At 38.0% G+C, this 12,514-nt stretch overlaps 2 protein-coding genes across 2 annotated transcripts in view; one reads left to right on the forward strand and one right to left on the reverse strand.

Annotated features, from left to right (window-relative positions):
* The first annotated feature begins 488 nt into the window (after positions 1 to 488).
* LOC107689296 (protein transport protein Sec23A) overlaps positions 489 to 12,514 on the forward strand; it is a 22,502-nt gene continuing 10,476 nt past the window's right edge. The window contains exons 1-12 of the mRNA XM_016487236.1: positions 489 to 567; positions 1,836 to 2,071; positions 2,238 to 2,295; positions 3,242 to 3,328; positions 3,557 to 3,793; positions 3,893 to 3,972; positions 5,860 to 6,004; positions 6,506 to 6,664; positions 7,195 to 7,310; positions 7,620 to 7,743; positions 7,860 to 7,940; positions 8,050 to 8,139. Coding sequence (XP_016342722.1) covers positions 1,851 to 2,071; positions 2,238 to 2,295; positions 3,242 to 3,328; positions 3,557 to 3,793; positions 3,893 to 3,972; positions 5,860 to 6,004; positions 6,506 to 6,664; positions 7,195 to 7,310; positions 7,620 to 7,743; positions 7,860 to 7,940; positions 8,050 to 8,139 — 1,398 coding nt within the window. The 5' untranslated portion in view covers positions 489 to 567; positions 1,836 to 1,850. The remainder of the gene's footprint in view (positions 568 to 1,835; positions 2,072 to 2,237; positions 2,296 to 3,241; positions 3,329 to 3,556; positions 3,794 to 3,892; positions 3,973 to 5,859; positions 6,005 to 6,505; positions 6,665 to 7,194; positions 7,311 to 7,619; positions 7,744 to 7,859; positions 7,941 to 8,049; positions 8,140 to 12,514) is intronic.
* Positions 11,603 to 12,514, reverse strand: part of LOC107689299 (melanopsin-like) — a 3,284-nt gene continuing 2,372 nt past the window's right edge. The window contains exons 3-4 of the mRNA XM_016487239.1: positions 11,971 to 12,058; positions 11,603 to 11,716 (exon numbers count right to left, since the gene is read on the reverse strand). Of these exons, the coding sequence (XP_016342725.1) occupies positions 11,603 to 11,716; positions 11,971 to 12,058 (202 nt within the window). The remainder of the gene's footprint in view (positions 11,717 to 11,970; positions 12,059 to 12,514) is intronic.

Genomic DNA, 12,514 nt, shown 5'->3' on the forward strand with positions numbered 1-12,514 from the left:
ACCTAAAACAATCTGTTCTTTTAAATCGTAAATGATTGCCTTTAAGCTTAGCAACCAATGAGTGAAAATATAATTGTTCGCATTCAGTTTTGAATTACTTATAAAACCAATGAAAGACATAATAAAAGTTACCTAAATGATACTTTTTTTGTTTTGTTTTAATACTTAAATTGTATTAATTACATTTATAATTGAACGCATTTATTAATCAATTAATTGAAGTGGGACTTTTTTTCTAATATGATGTATATAAACATTTTCATATTTAACATTTAAAATAATTTTAAAAAATCTATAAAACTATTAAAGTTTAATAATTTTAGGGGGAATTAACTTAATTTCCCTTAATATAATTTATAAAATTATATATAATTTTTAATATTTAAAATTAAAAAAGATTAAGGTCTCAAAGATAACGTGTATAATACAACTCTTCAAACGCATTTTGAAATAAGTGTCGGGCTCTTGACGTGGCACCGACGCCATGTTGAGCTGCTACGTCATCAGCTCGCGAGCTCGCTGTCACTGACTGAGAGTCTCCGTGGAGACGCTAAATCAAGGCTCCAGGTACGTCAAAGCACTTACTCTTCACAAATAGATGATGGTATATATTACGCTAATGATTCTATGATTAATGGTGATTAATGTGAAGCCTTAGATGGACTGTGGTGCGAGAAATCGCGGGTTTAAAGGGCATTTAGCTTGAACTCAGTGTTGACTGGAAGCATCATGTGTACATCAGCAGGCAGGTCATCGCAGGGGCTGTTTACTGAAATGTTTGATCAAACCAAATCTTTATAAAGTAGTTGTGCTCTCAAATTGTCTTCATGTTGATGTAAGCTGATTTCTATTTCCTAAGCTACAGGACTAGCTTTCTGTGGCTAATTTGGAAGGGTGGGCTGACGCCCCCAGTGGATTCTTGTAGTTCAAGTAAACAAAAAAAAAACTAAAACTAAACTTATTCACCAAAGTGCGATTTGTCTATATAACTGACTGCATAACCGCAGTTTTATGTAAATCAAAAAGTAAATGAATTACCCTAACATTTGTTATGAGCTAATGTTGGAATGTTCACTTATTTGAAAATCGGGCAGATTGTTGCTTTGCTTACTTATTGTGTATCTTAATATTTCCCCAAAAGTGTTGTAATTGACACACTTGATCGTTTTTAGTACGTCTCTTACTTCATTGGTTTGTGTTCTTCTCATCTGCACATGTGGCATTTTTGGTGTTCATCTGTAGCTATGGAGTTTTCAAACTGGCGAGAAAGTTCAGAAAAATGCATTGCATAATAATAATAATAATAAATGAGCGTAAAAAATAATCCATTCTGTGAAAAAAAAACCCCTTTAAAGCATTTTTGGCATGACATAATTGAGCACATACTGCTTATACTTTGCAGAGGGGGGGAATATAAAATAAAGGTAGATAAAATAAGCACAAGTATTAATAAATAAATTATATGTTTAAATACATTTGTATTTTTCAGTATACTGTAATTGTCTTTTTAAAAGAACATGTATAGCTGCCTTTATATTTAAGGAAAGTGGTCTGTGGCATCAGAAAGTTTGAAAACCCCTAGTATATGATTCAAAACCTAGTGAGTGGCCTACCTAGACAGCATTTAGCATCAAAGATGCTTTCTGAACTTGTATCTCTTATCTCATTTCAGCTTTTGTTGATGATGTGTGATTTGACATTATAGTTTGCCCTGTGTCCAAAGACTAACGATAAATCCGACTGTAATATACACACAGATCAGATTGCATGTCTTATTTGAATATATCACCGCATATATTTCTCTCGCTTATCTATTAACCTTGTAAAACTGGTAGATTCCAGAGGGTGTTATGGCGACTTTCCAGGAGTTCATCCAGCAAAACGAGGACCGCGATGGTGTCCGTTTCAGTTGGAACGTTTGGCCGTCCAGTCGTCTGGAAGCCACGCGTATGGTGGTTCCGGTGGCTTCCCTGTTCACCCCGCTGAAGGAGCGGCCGGATCTTCCCCCGATTCAGTACGAGCCAGTTCTGTGCAGCCGGGCCACGTGTCGAGCTGTGCTCAATCCTCTGTGGTAAGTCTGTTTAGTCAGAGCAGACAGCATAATGAGTTCACAGATGGAGGATCTACTTCTTATCCATTGCAGTAATTTCCAAATAAACACGTTTATTATGAAAGCTGGATACATTACTTGTGATGCCCTAATATTATTATGCTTCTGTTTTTTTCTTTTTTCGCAGTCAAGTGGATTACAGAGCAAAACTCTGGGCTTGCAACTTCTGTTATCAGAGAAACCAGGTAAAGTCATTGCAGTTTTGAAAAGTGTAGAGCTGCAACTAAGAATCATCTTGATAATGAATGAATCCGTAGATTATTTCCTCGATTAATTGGATGAAAAATCCAAAAATCATAAATCATAAAAATAAAAAATCATAATTTTAATTAAAATATAAAGTAATTCTGATCAGTTATTCGAAAGACTGTTATTCCACATCCTCAAAACAATGTGCAGTTTTGTGGAAATAATTATACTGAATGTATGTATGTACTGTAGGCTTAAAATTAAACATTATGTGCAAAACGGGTTACATTTAAACAGATTGTTTACCATTTGAAATTAGCACAAAGTAGGAGGAACGCACATTCACTCATGTGAACATAATATATTTATACTACATTACAGTAGTCCCTTTACTGTTTCTGCTGTCGTGAAAAATACAATTACATCTGAAATTTTAAACTTACATTTAATGTCTAACAAGAAATATTTTTAGTAAAATGTATATTTTAGAATTATGGCACTCTGTCTGTTTGATGTGCATATGCGTGTTGATGCTCATTCACTGAAGTGTGTGAAGTGTGTGACAGAGACTCACTTGCTGTTAGGGCGAGCCTTTATGCAAAAATGGAAATTCCTGCTTGACAGATAAGGATAAAACTGTAAAATGTAGGTTATAAGCTGAGGAAAAAGACATTCCAAATGCATTAAACAGCACACACATCTGCCAGAGTGCCTGACAGGCCAAACAAATTTAAAATATATGCAGAAATATATATAGAAATTATTTATTCACTACTGTAAAGTGATGTTTTGTATGCAGAGTGCACAGATGCCATTAATCGATAATCATATTTGTGGATGATTATTTTCTTATTGATTTTATCGGTTAGTGGTTGCAGCCCAAGAAAAGTGCATTGCATTTTTTAAAGTGTTAATTAATTAATGACACTTGTCCTGCCATAGTTCCCGCCAACTTACGCTGGAATATCGGAGGTCAACCAACCTGCTGAGCTTCTTCCACAGTTCTCCACTATTGAATATGTTGTCCAGGTAAACATTTTAATTAACCACCTTTCATTGCCATATAAATACTAAACACTAGAACTAAATATGTATACTTTGTGCAAAATGAACACTTACCAGTCGTGCAATAAATATAAAAAAAAGTAGCAGTCGTGCAATAAAATAATTACTGATCTGTTATATAGATTGAGATGAAGATCACTTGAAATTCATGAATAGTAACTTTCACTCGTTGGTTCTATTTATTTTCTGTAGCGTGGTCCACAGATGCCCCTGAACTTCCTGTATGTGGTGGACACATGCATGGAAGATGATGATCTGCAGGCACTGAAGGAGTCGCTTCAGATGTCCCTCAGCCTGCTGCCTCCCACTGCTCTGGTGGGCCTCATTACGTTTGGACGCATGGTCCAGGTTCACGAGCTGGGCTGTGAGGGCATCTCTAAGAGCTACGTCTTCAGGGGCACCAAAGACCTCAGTGCTAAGCAGCTTCAGGTGATTTAAGATAATTTAGGATACAGGTGTTTGACTAAACTAATCAGCACAAATGTCTCTTAATATAAAATATTTTAATTGGATAAATCTTGTGTACAGGAGATGCTTGGGTTAACTAAACCAGCTGCAGCACAGGCAGGCCGAGGGCCACAACAGCCTCAGGTTCCTCCTTCAAACAGGTGAGCTAAATGTGTTTTTATAGCTGCTTTGCAAATGTAAATCTTCTGACTGTATAAAGAATAATTTGCGTAATCAAATTGATGCTTTTAAGAATCTTGATAGCTGTTCAACTTCTGATATTTTTAATCAATCTCTGGAGTTGTCTTGTCAAGTCAGCTTTATTTATATAGTGCTTTATACATTATAGACTGTATCAAAGCAGCTTCAGAGTGATAAACTGTGATAACAGAATCAATGATGCAAACTTTATCAAATATGAGACAAATTCAAATTCTGCTGTAAACCAGCTCTAGTGTCAGCTCAAGTCAGTTCAGTGTTGAATCAGTTCAGTTTAAAGGTGCCATAGAATGGAAAACTGTATTTACCTTGGCATAGCTGAATAATAACAGTTCTGTACATGGAAATGACATACCGTGAGCCTCAAACACCATTGTTTCCTCCTTCTTATGTAAATCTCGTGCATGCAAAAGACCACTGAAAAATAGGCGAATCAGAACAACACCGACTGTGACATTACAGTCGGGATCACTAATAGTTACGCCCCCAACATTTGCATATACCCGCCCATGTTCTATGCCAGCCGCCAGCCGAACCTGCACACTGAACAGCCGAATCATCAGAAGTTCTGCAGGTATTGTGAAGAAACAAGCGAGGATAATAGCAAAAATGGCAGATCATGGAAATAAATGTTATGTTCCAGGCTGTGCAGGGGATGTGATGTGCAGGGATGGGTTGGTGTCTGTATTCAGAAAGGCACGGAAAACAAATAACGCGCGTTCTCATAAAATAACGAGAGCCACTAAAGGGACATGGTTAGCTGCTTGCTAGCGGTAGCCTGTTACATTACAGTACATAAGATTTCACTTACCACATAAACAGAGTAAGGAGAGATGACTGAGGATGATGGCGAATGATTTACAGATCCTGAGCACCACTGACAAGCATCTGATCTTGTAAAATGTGTGGTAAGTACTGCCGATGTAGTTTACATAGAGCACGTGCGATCGCAAATCGCGAAAGTGAAAGTAAAAAGTGATTCGAAAGCAGTTTCAATGCCCCGCATATTAATAGCGGCTCCCTGATGCCCGCATTTTATATACAGTATAATTACCCAACGATATAACTGCGAGAGACAGTATTGAAATATATATATTTTCCCTGTGTTTCCTTCCTGCTGTGTGAGCTACTGAAATGAGCTTCACTGTGAAACAGCCAATCAGAGCAGAGCTCAACATTATTATTCATGACCCTTCCAAATAAGGTAAAAACAGACCATTTCATTCTAGGGACAAATCCTAGGGTTGTAAATGGACATGTAAAACCGTTTCTGGAGATTTTTTGCCCTTACCTAAGCCACATACCTTCTATGTAGATATCGGAGAACAATTTAAAATATTGTATCAATGCATTCTATGGCACTTTTAATAACTATGTAAAATTCATCAATTATAAAACAAGTTTTATTCAGCTATAAACCGCTCTGAAGAAGACAACACTGTCGTTATTCAGCTCAAGTTCAGTGTTGATTCAATTCAGTCTAATAACAGTGTCGAAGTTGCAAAATCCATCCATTATGAAACAAATTCAATTCAGCTATAAAGCGTCTCTACAGAAGACAATAGTGTCGTCATCCAGCACAATTCAGTTCAAGATTTGTTCTCATCCGATAGTATCAGTGCAGTCAAATTGATAATATTACTGAACATTAAGTGTCTTTTAAACCCCAACTAGCAAGCCAAAGGCAACAGTTGACAAGCAACCCAAACTCCATCAGTTAATAGTAGTGGGGAAAAAAACCTTGGGAAACCAAGCTCAGTCGTGGGACCAGTTGAACAAACCGATATGAATGAAGACTTATGGTAGTCACTGATTATATATGTGCTCAGGTTTCTGCAGCCAGTACAGAAGATAGATATGAATCTGACAGATTTGCTGGGAGAGCTGCAGAGAGACCCCTGGCCCGTCACTCAAGGAAAACGACCACTGAGATCACTCGGAGTGGCTCTTTCCATTGCTGTTGGTCTGTTAGAGGTGACTGTCATGATTTATGTTATTATCTTCAATGGTCTGCTGTGATGACCATTTTGCTACCAGCTGCAGTTACTAAATTATAAGTTTACAATACCAGTTTGGACACGCCTTCTCATTCTTTATTATTACTATTTTCCTCACTTTAGACTAATAATAAAGGCATTCAATCTATGAAGTAACACAAAAAGAAGAATGGGAATTAGATTGTGATCAAAAAGTATAGCTTCTTCAATGTAGTTTTGCACACTTTGGATCTGCTCAAAAACTCAACATCTTGAAGTGCATCCTGGGATGCTTTTTAAACTGCACTGAAGAAGTTTCCAATGTGTACTGGATACTCATTGACAGCTTTTTATTCACTATTCTGCTCAAAAATACATATTTCAATTCAAAAATTCAAATTCAAAAGGTTTTTAAGATCATAAAATGCATAAATTCATTCAAGTGTGTCCAAAGCTTTGTGCTTGTTATTGATGCCCTCCATTTCCTTCCCTCTTGTAGTGCACTTTCCCTAACACTGGTGCTCGCATCATGGCTTTCATCGGTGGGCCCGCCACTCAGGGTCCGGGTATGGTGGTAGGAGATGAACTGAAAACGCCTATTAGATCCTGGCACGACATTGAGAAAGACAATGCCAAGTTCATGAAGAAAGCCACTAAAGTGAGTCTTCCCGTATTTGTTGTCTGTATGATTGGCTTGGTAGAAGCCAATGATTGATACCAGTGATTTCATAAAGATGGAGTATCTTGAAGTGACTGTACTAGTTGAGTGATGGGTCACAGAGGTGCATTGGAAAGTTCACAATTGAACTGACCTTTGCGTTTTCAACTGTTTGAAAATTCAAAGCAGAACACAGTAATATTGGAGTGTTATTTTCTGGAAAAACAACTGCATATTTTTTTATTCATACAGCATTACATGTGAAAACCGGCAATCAGCTGGTCCGTAAAAGCTGATTATCCTAATTCTTACCACTTTTGAGTTTACATCTACATTTATGCATTTTACCACATGTTTAGGCAAGTGTATTCAAGGTAGACATTTTATTAGATCTTGCTTACCCTGGGAATCGAACCCATGACCTTGGCGTTGATAATGCCCATGCACTACTATCTGAGCTATTCCTATTCTGTTTGAAGTTTGAATGTTGTTTCTGTACACATTTAAAATTGTACTTCATTCCCTTGTAGCACTATGAAGCCTTGGCCAACCGTGCTGCTGCCAATGGACACATCATTGATATTTATGCATGCGCTCTGGATCAGACAGGATTACTGGAAATGAAGTGCTGCACCAACCATACAGGGTAAGTGATTCAAAAAAGGTTTTCAATTTTCATTTTAAATTGTGTTTCAGCATGCTGACAGTGCATGTTTAGAGATTTGAGGGGACTCTGGTGCATATTAAAACATGTTGAGAGCCAGGAAACATAAATCTAGACATATTTCTATCCCCAATATTTTTAGTATGAGCAAACACTTTTTCAGAAATGTGTGAAACTCTCTTCTTTTGCTATTATGGTGTTTTAATAAAGGATTTTTGTCCTGATTGTAAACTTGCCTTGTATTTAGACTGTCTTCAACAGTATATCTTTCTGCTTTTGTGTAAATGGCAGGGGTTATATGGTCATGGCAGACTCTTTCAACACATCCCTGTTCAAGCAAACTTTCCAGAGAGTTTTCACAAAGGACGAGCAGGGCTCTTTTAAGATGGCATTTGCAGGGACTCTTGAGATTAAGGTGGCTTGCTTTTCTTTTTATATAATTGTTCTGTTGTCTTGACTGTTTTAATTCTTTCAGTATTTAATTGTGCTATATGTGGGTTACGTTATAATCTTATTAAACTATTATTTCAGACTTCAAGAGAGATAAAGATTTCTGGAGCAATCGGCCCATGTGTCTCCCTGAACGCCAAAGGTCCCTGTGTGTCAGAAAACGTAAGTAGCTCATCTATCTTAAATCAAGTAGGCTATACATTTTCTTTTAGGTTCAGTGTCTTCCCTGGCAATGCAGAGAACATACATTCATTTTGACTTCTGCTTGTAGGAAATAGGAACTGGTGGCACAAGTCAGTGGAAGATTTGTGGACTGGATCCAAACACCACTCTTGCATTCTACTTTGAGGTCGTGAATCAGGTACATAAGAGTGAAATTTGTTGGATTTTCTTACAATAACTCTCATGTCTCTCATTTTATTACACGTCTCTCATTTTATTTAAAATGTTTGTGTAAAATTGTGAAGCAAAAATTGCCTTCACAGTATTACAAAAGTCACAGATCACAGATACTGTCTCTGTTGAACCTGGTGTCAGATTGCATGCAGGGTTCCCGCTTAAATGCAGGTGGTCCACTAGAGGGCAGACATTCTTCCTTTCTTCTTTTTTACTGCATTTTCAATTTAAAGCATTACTTACTGCAGTAGTTTCTAACCTTTTATTTATCTTAGTGATTCTCAAAAGATATAATTCTAAATAAATTATTCCAAATACTGGACAGTATATTGAGGAACATGACGTGAAATTTTTACAGAAAATAATTTGGAGTCCTTTTTTCACAGTTACTCATTTTATATTAGGGCCCTTCGCACCGCAGGAACCTTTTCATAGTACCAGAACTGATTGTGGAACTACCCACTTTTTGGCGTTTTCGCACCGCCGGAACTGGGTGCGATTTTAGTACCGGACTGCCTTTATCGAGAACCAAATTAGCTCCTACTCCGGAGCAGCATCTAACCAGCACAACTGGTACTAATCGTGACGTAAGTAGACATTGATTGGCCAAACGCGTACGAAAACGCCCTCACCCGCCATGATTTAAAACGCCGTGTAAACATACTGTAAACATTGTGTCAACTTATTTCGCAAGTATGGAGAACAGTGATAGATGGACGGACGCTGAAGTGAAGGCACTTGTAGCAAATGGAGCACTGCCAGTTGTGGTTGGAGATTCTTAGTCCTCCTTTCCGTTCTTTCAATCGCTTTACGTATACATCGACATTCCATGTCCATTATTGTGAAACCCGCGAGACACAACAAGCAAACAGCTACGATCACAGCGTCCTCCATCCTCCTGTTGTTAACGTTGTTTTTCTTTGTTTCTGTTGTTGAACGCCGCGCACAAATGATGTCGCTGTCGACCGGCATACGTCACTTCTTAGTACACACTCTCGGTGCGAATGCAACCCTTTAAATGGTACTGGGAAATAGTTCGCGCAAAATCGTCCCAGTACTTTAGTACTGTACATTTAGTTCTGGAACTAAAGCGGTGCGAAAGGCCCTAGTATGATCATTCTGAGTATGCATGGTTTTAAAGGAGTAGTTCACCCAAAAAATAAAATTTGCTGAAAATGTACTCACCCTCAAGCCATCCAAGATGCAGATGAACTTGTTTCTTCATCAGATTTGTACAAATTTAGCATTATATCATTTGCTCACAGTTGGATCCTTTGCAGTGAATAGGTGCCGTCAGAACGAGAGCCCAAACAGCTGATAAAAACATCACAAAAATCCAAAAGTAATCCACACAACTCCAGTACATCAGTAAACCTCTTGTGAAGTGAAAAGCTGTGTGTTTGTAAGAAATAAATACATTATTAAGATGTTTTAAAGGGGTCATATGATGCTGCTAAAAAGAACATTATTTTGTGTATGTGGTGTAATGAAATGCGTTTATGCGGTTTAAGGTTAAAAAAACACATTATTTTCCACATACTGTACATTGTTTCTCCTCTATGCCTCGCCTTTCTGAAACGCGTGCATTTTTACAAAGCTCATCGGTCTGAAAAAGCGAGGTGTGCTCTGATTGGCCAGCTATCCAGTGCGTTGTGATTGGCCGAATTCCTCAAGCGTGTGATGGAAATGTTACGTCTCTTACCATATTGTGATGCCTGCGGCAACCACATGTGACGACCCCGGGCTGGACTGCGGCGATCGACAGCGCGAAGTTGAAGTATTTCTTCAGTGACCAGCACGAATCTGCTCCAGGCATGACGAAGCGATATCGTCCTCTTTTGGAAGGCCAAACAAAGTAGTTTCGCTTTCTTTAAACCTTTGTTTCTTGCCGAAATGTAAGTCCATAATCCATAATAACGCTTTCTCCAGGGGAAAAAGTCTTGACTAAAAACATTTTGACTTGTGGATTATTGTGATGTTTTTATCCGCTATTTGAACTCTAATTCTGACGGCACCCATTCACTGCAGAGGATCCATTGGTGAGCAAGGGATGTAATTATGTAAATTTCTCCAAAAAAAACTTCTCTGATGAAGAAACAAACTCATCTTCATATTGAATGTCCTGAGAGTGCACATTTTTTTTTGGGTGAAATATTCCTTTAATGATTGCTGGCTTACATGTCACAGTTGCTTTTCAGTGAATATTCATTTATGAGGTTGGTGTGAGTAAAGCCCCGTTCAGACCAAGAACGATAACTATAAAGATAACGATAAAGATATAGTTCTAAAAATCGTTCTCAATATTAAAGAATAGCAGAGTCCACACCACCACAACTATAATGATAAAGACAAAGAGAAACGATATCGTTGGAATCACTTTCAAAACGATTTTTCTGCAGCTGATTAACGATAAAAAATTGACAGCCAATCAGAATCCATCCTGCTGTAACGAGCTCAAGAATTTAAAGCGGCAGACGCATGTACGCTTGGAATAAACAGACGATATCGTTCGCTGGTGTGGACGCTAATATCGTTATCTTTATAGTTATCTTTATAATTATCATTCTTGGTGTGAACGGGGCTTAAGAAATGGTAAAAAAAAATAAAATAAAAACATATTTACGTAGCCAGTAAAATGTGTCAGTTCAGATTGCACCATCAAAATAATACAAATAATACATAAAACAGTCAAAGTCAGTCATGGATGCAGTTTCTGAAAGCAACTGAACTATGATTTTAGAGACAGGTTTTATTTCACAATCACATTGCATTGTCCTTTGAGCATTCATTTAGAAAAAAAGTGAATCACTGTTTCTGTCACAAGTCACAAAAGAAAACAATACATGTTTTCTGATGCAAAAGTCCTTTTTTCTCTTCTTTTTTCAAGATTCGTTTACTGTAGAATATCGCACAAGGTTACTTCGTTCTGTATGAAGTCTGTTGACATCATAAGCAGTGAAATTGCTTCTGGTTAGCTCTGCCAACCCAGTGTCCTCTTGTGCTGGGGTGAAGCGATTCTGCAGATGCTTCCTTAAAGGTCCCATGGCATGAAAATTTCACTTTAGGAGGTTTTTTAACATTAATATGAGTTCCCTTAGCCTGCCTATGGTCCCCCAGTGGCTAGAAATGGCGATAGGTGTAAACCGAGCCCTGGGTATCCTGCTTCGCCTTTGAGAAAATGAAAGCTCAGATGGCCCAATCTGGAATCTTCCCTTTATGTCGTCATACGGGGAAAGGTTACCTCCCCTTTCTCTGCTTTGCCCGCCCAGAGAATTTGGCCCGCCCATGAGAAAATGAACTACTACCGTGCGAGGCGAGCGCAATATTTTTTTTATATAAAAGCATCTAAAAAGCAGCATGTCATGGGACCTTTAAGTCATGATTATTTCTGTGCTATTCAAACCACCAAAGGTCAGTGAGGGTCGCGCTCAAACTAGTGTGAGTTCCTGTTGGGGTTCGTTGTTTGTTTGTAGTGCCGGAGGTACTCTGGGGGCTGGTGAGGAGAAGCTGTTGCTCTCGCGGCGTGGCTGTATGGTCGTGCACTGGAAGAGGGAGTTTTTACGAGGATACTCAAACATCTGCTGGATTTTATTCAGGCAGAAAACCATAGTGAGGTCTGTAAGATTTTTTAAATATCTTTGAAAGCATAAGATATGTCTTGCCAAAGCTGCATTTACTTGATCAAAAATACAGAAAACCGTAATATTGTGAAATATTGTTACAATTTTAAACGGCTGTTTTCTGTTTACATTTATTTTAAAATTGTATTCCTGTGATGCAAAGCTGAATTTTCAGCATCATTACTCAAGAGGGAGTTTTTACGAGGATACTCAAACATCTGCTGGATTTTATTCAGGCTTTTGCGCAGCGCTGCTCTGTACCTCCTGAGAGATACAAACAAGGTCATGGTAAACCTCCCACATACTTGCAAGCTCTAAGAATCTAAATAACAACCACATATCAATACCTTGATTCATAGCCACTACATGTTCTCTTCTAGATGTGGCCCGAATTGGCCATTGAGTTTTTACCTCCACCTTCCTCTTCCAATCCAGTTTCACATTCATTTCCTGCCACATTTTATTTACGAAACATTATTGAATGTGACTGGGATTAATATGGGCTGCCACATCTGATAGTTAAAAGACCAGGAAAGTCTTAATCAACAATAAAAAAAAAAGGTAATGTCTATCCATGATTACATTTCCCAAAGTAGAGAGCTTATTTTCAGGGAAAATGTGTTATGGATCTTCCTGGCTGTCTTCTATCTTCTATCTATGACATTAGGAATGGGCTGTATGACCTAAACCTTATATTTACAGTAATTATATGTATGTATG

Source organism: Sinocyclocheilus anshuiensis, unplaced genomic scaffold (genome assembly GCF_001515605.1).
Source record: "Sinocyclocheilus anshuiensis isolate Anshui unplaced genomic scaffold, SAMN03320099.WGS_v1.1 scaffold1006, whole genome shotgun sequence".
NCBI lineage: Eukaryota > Metazoa > Chordata > Actinopteri > Cypriniformes > Cyprinidae > Sinocyclocheilus > Sinocyclocheilus anshuiensis.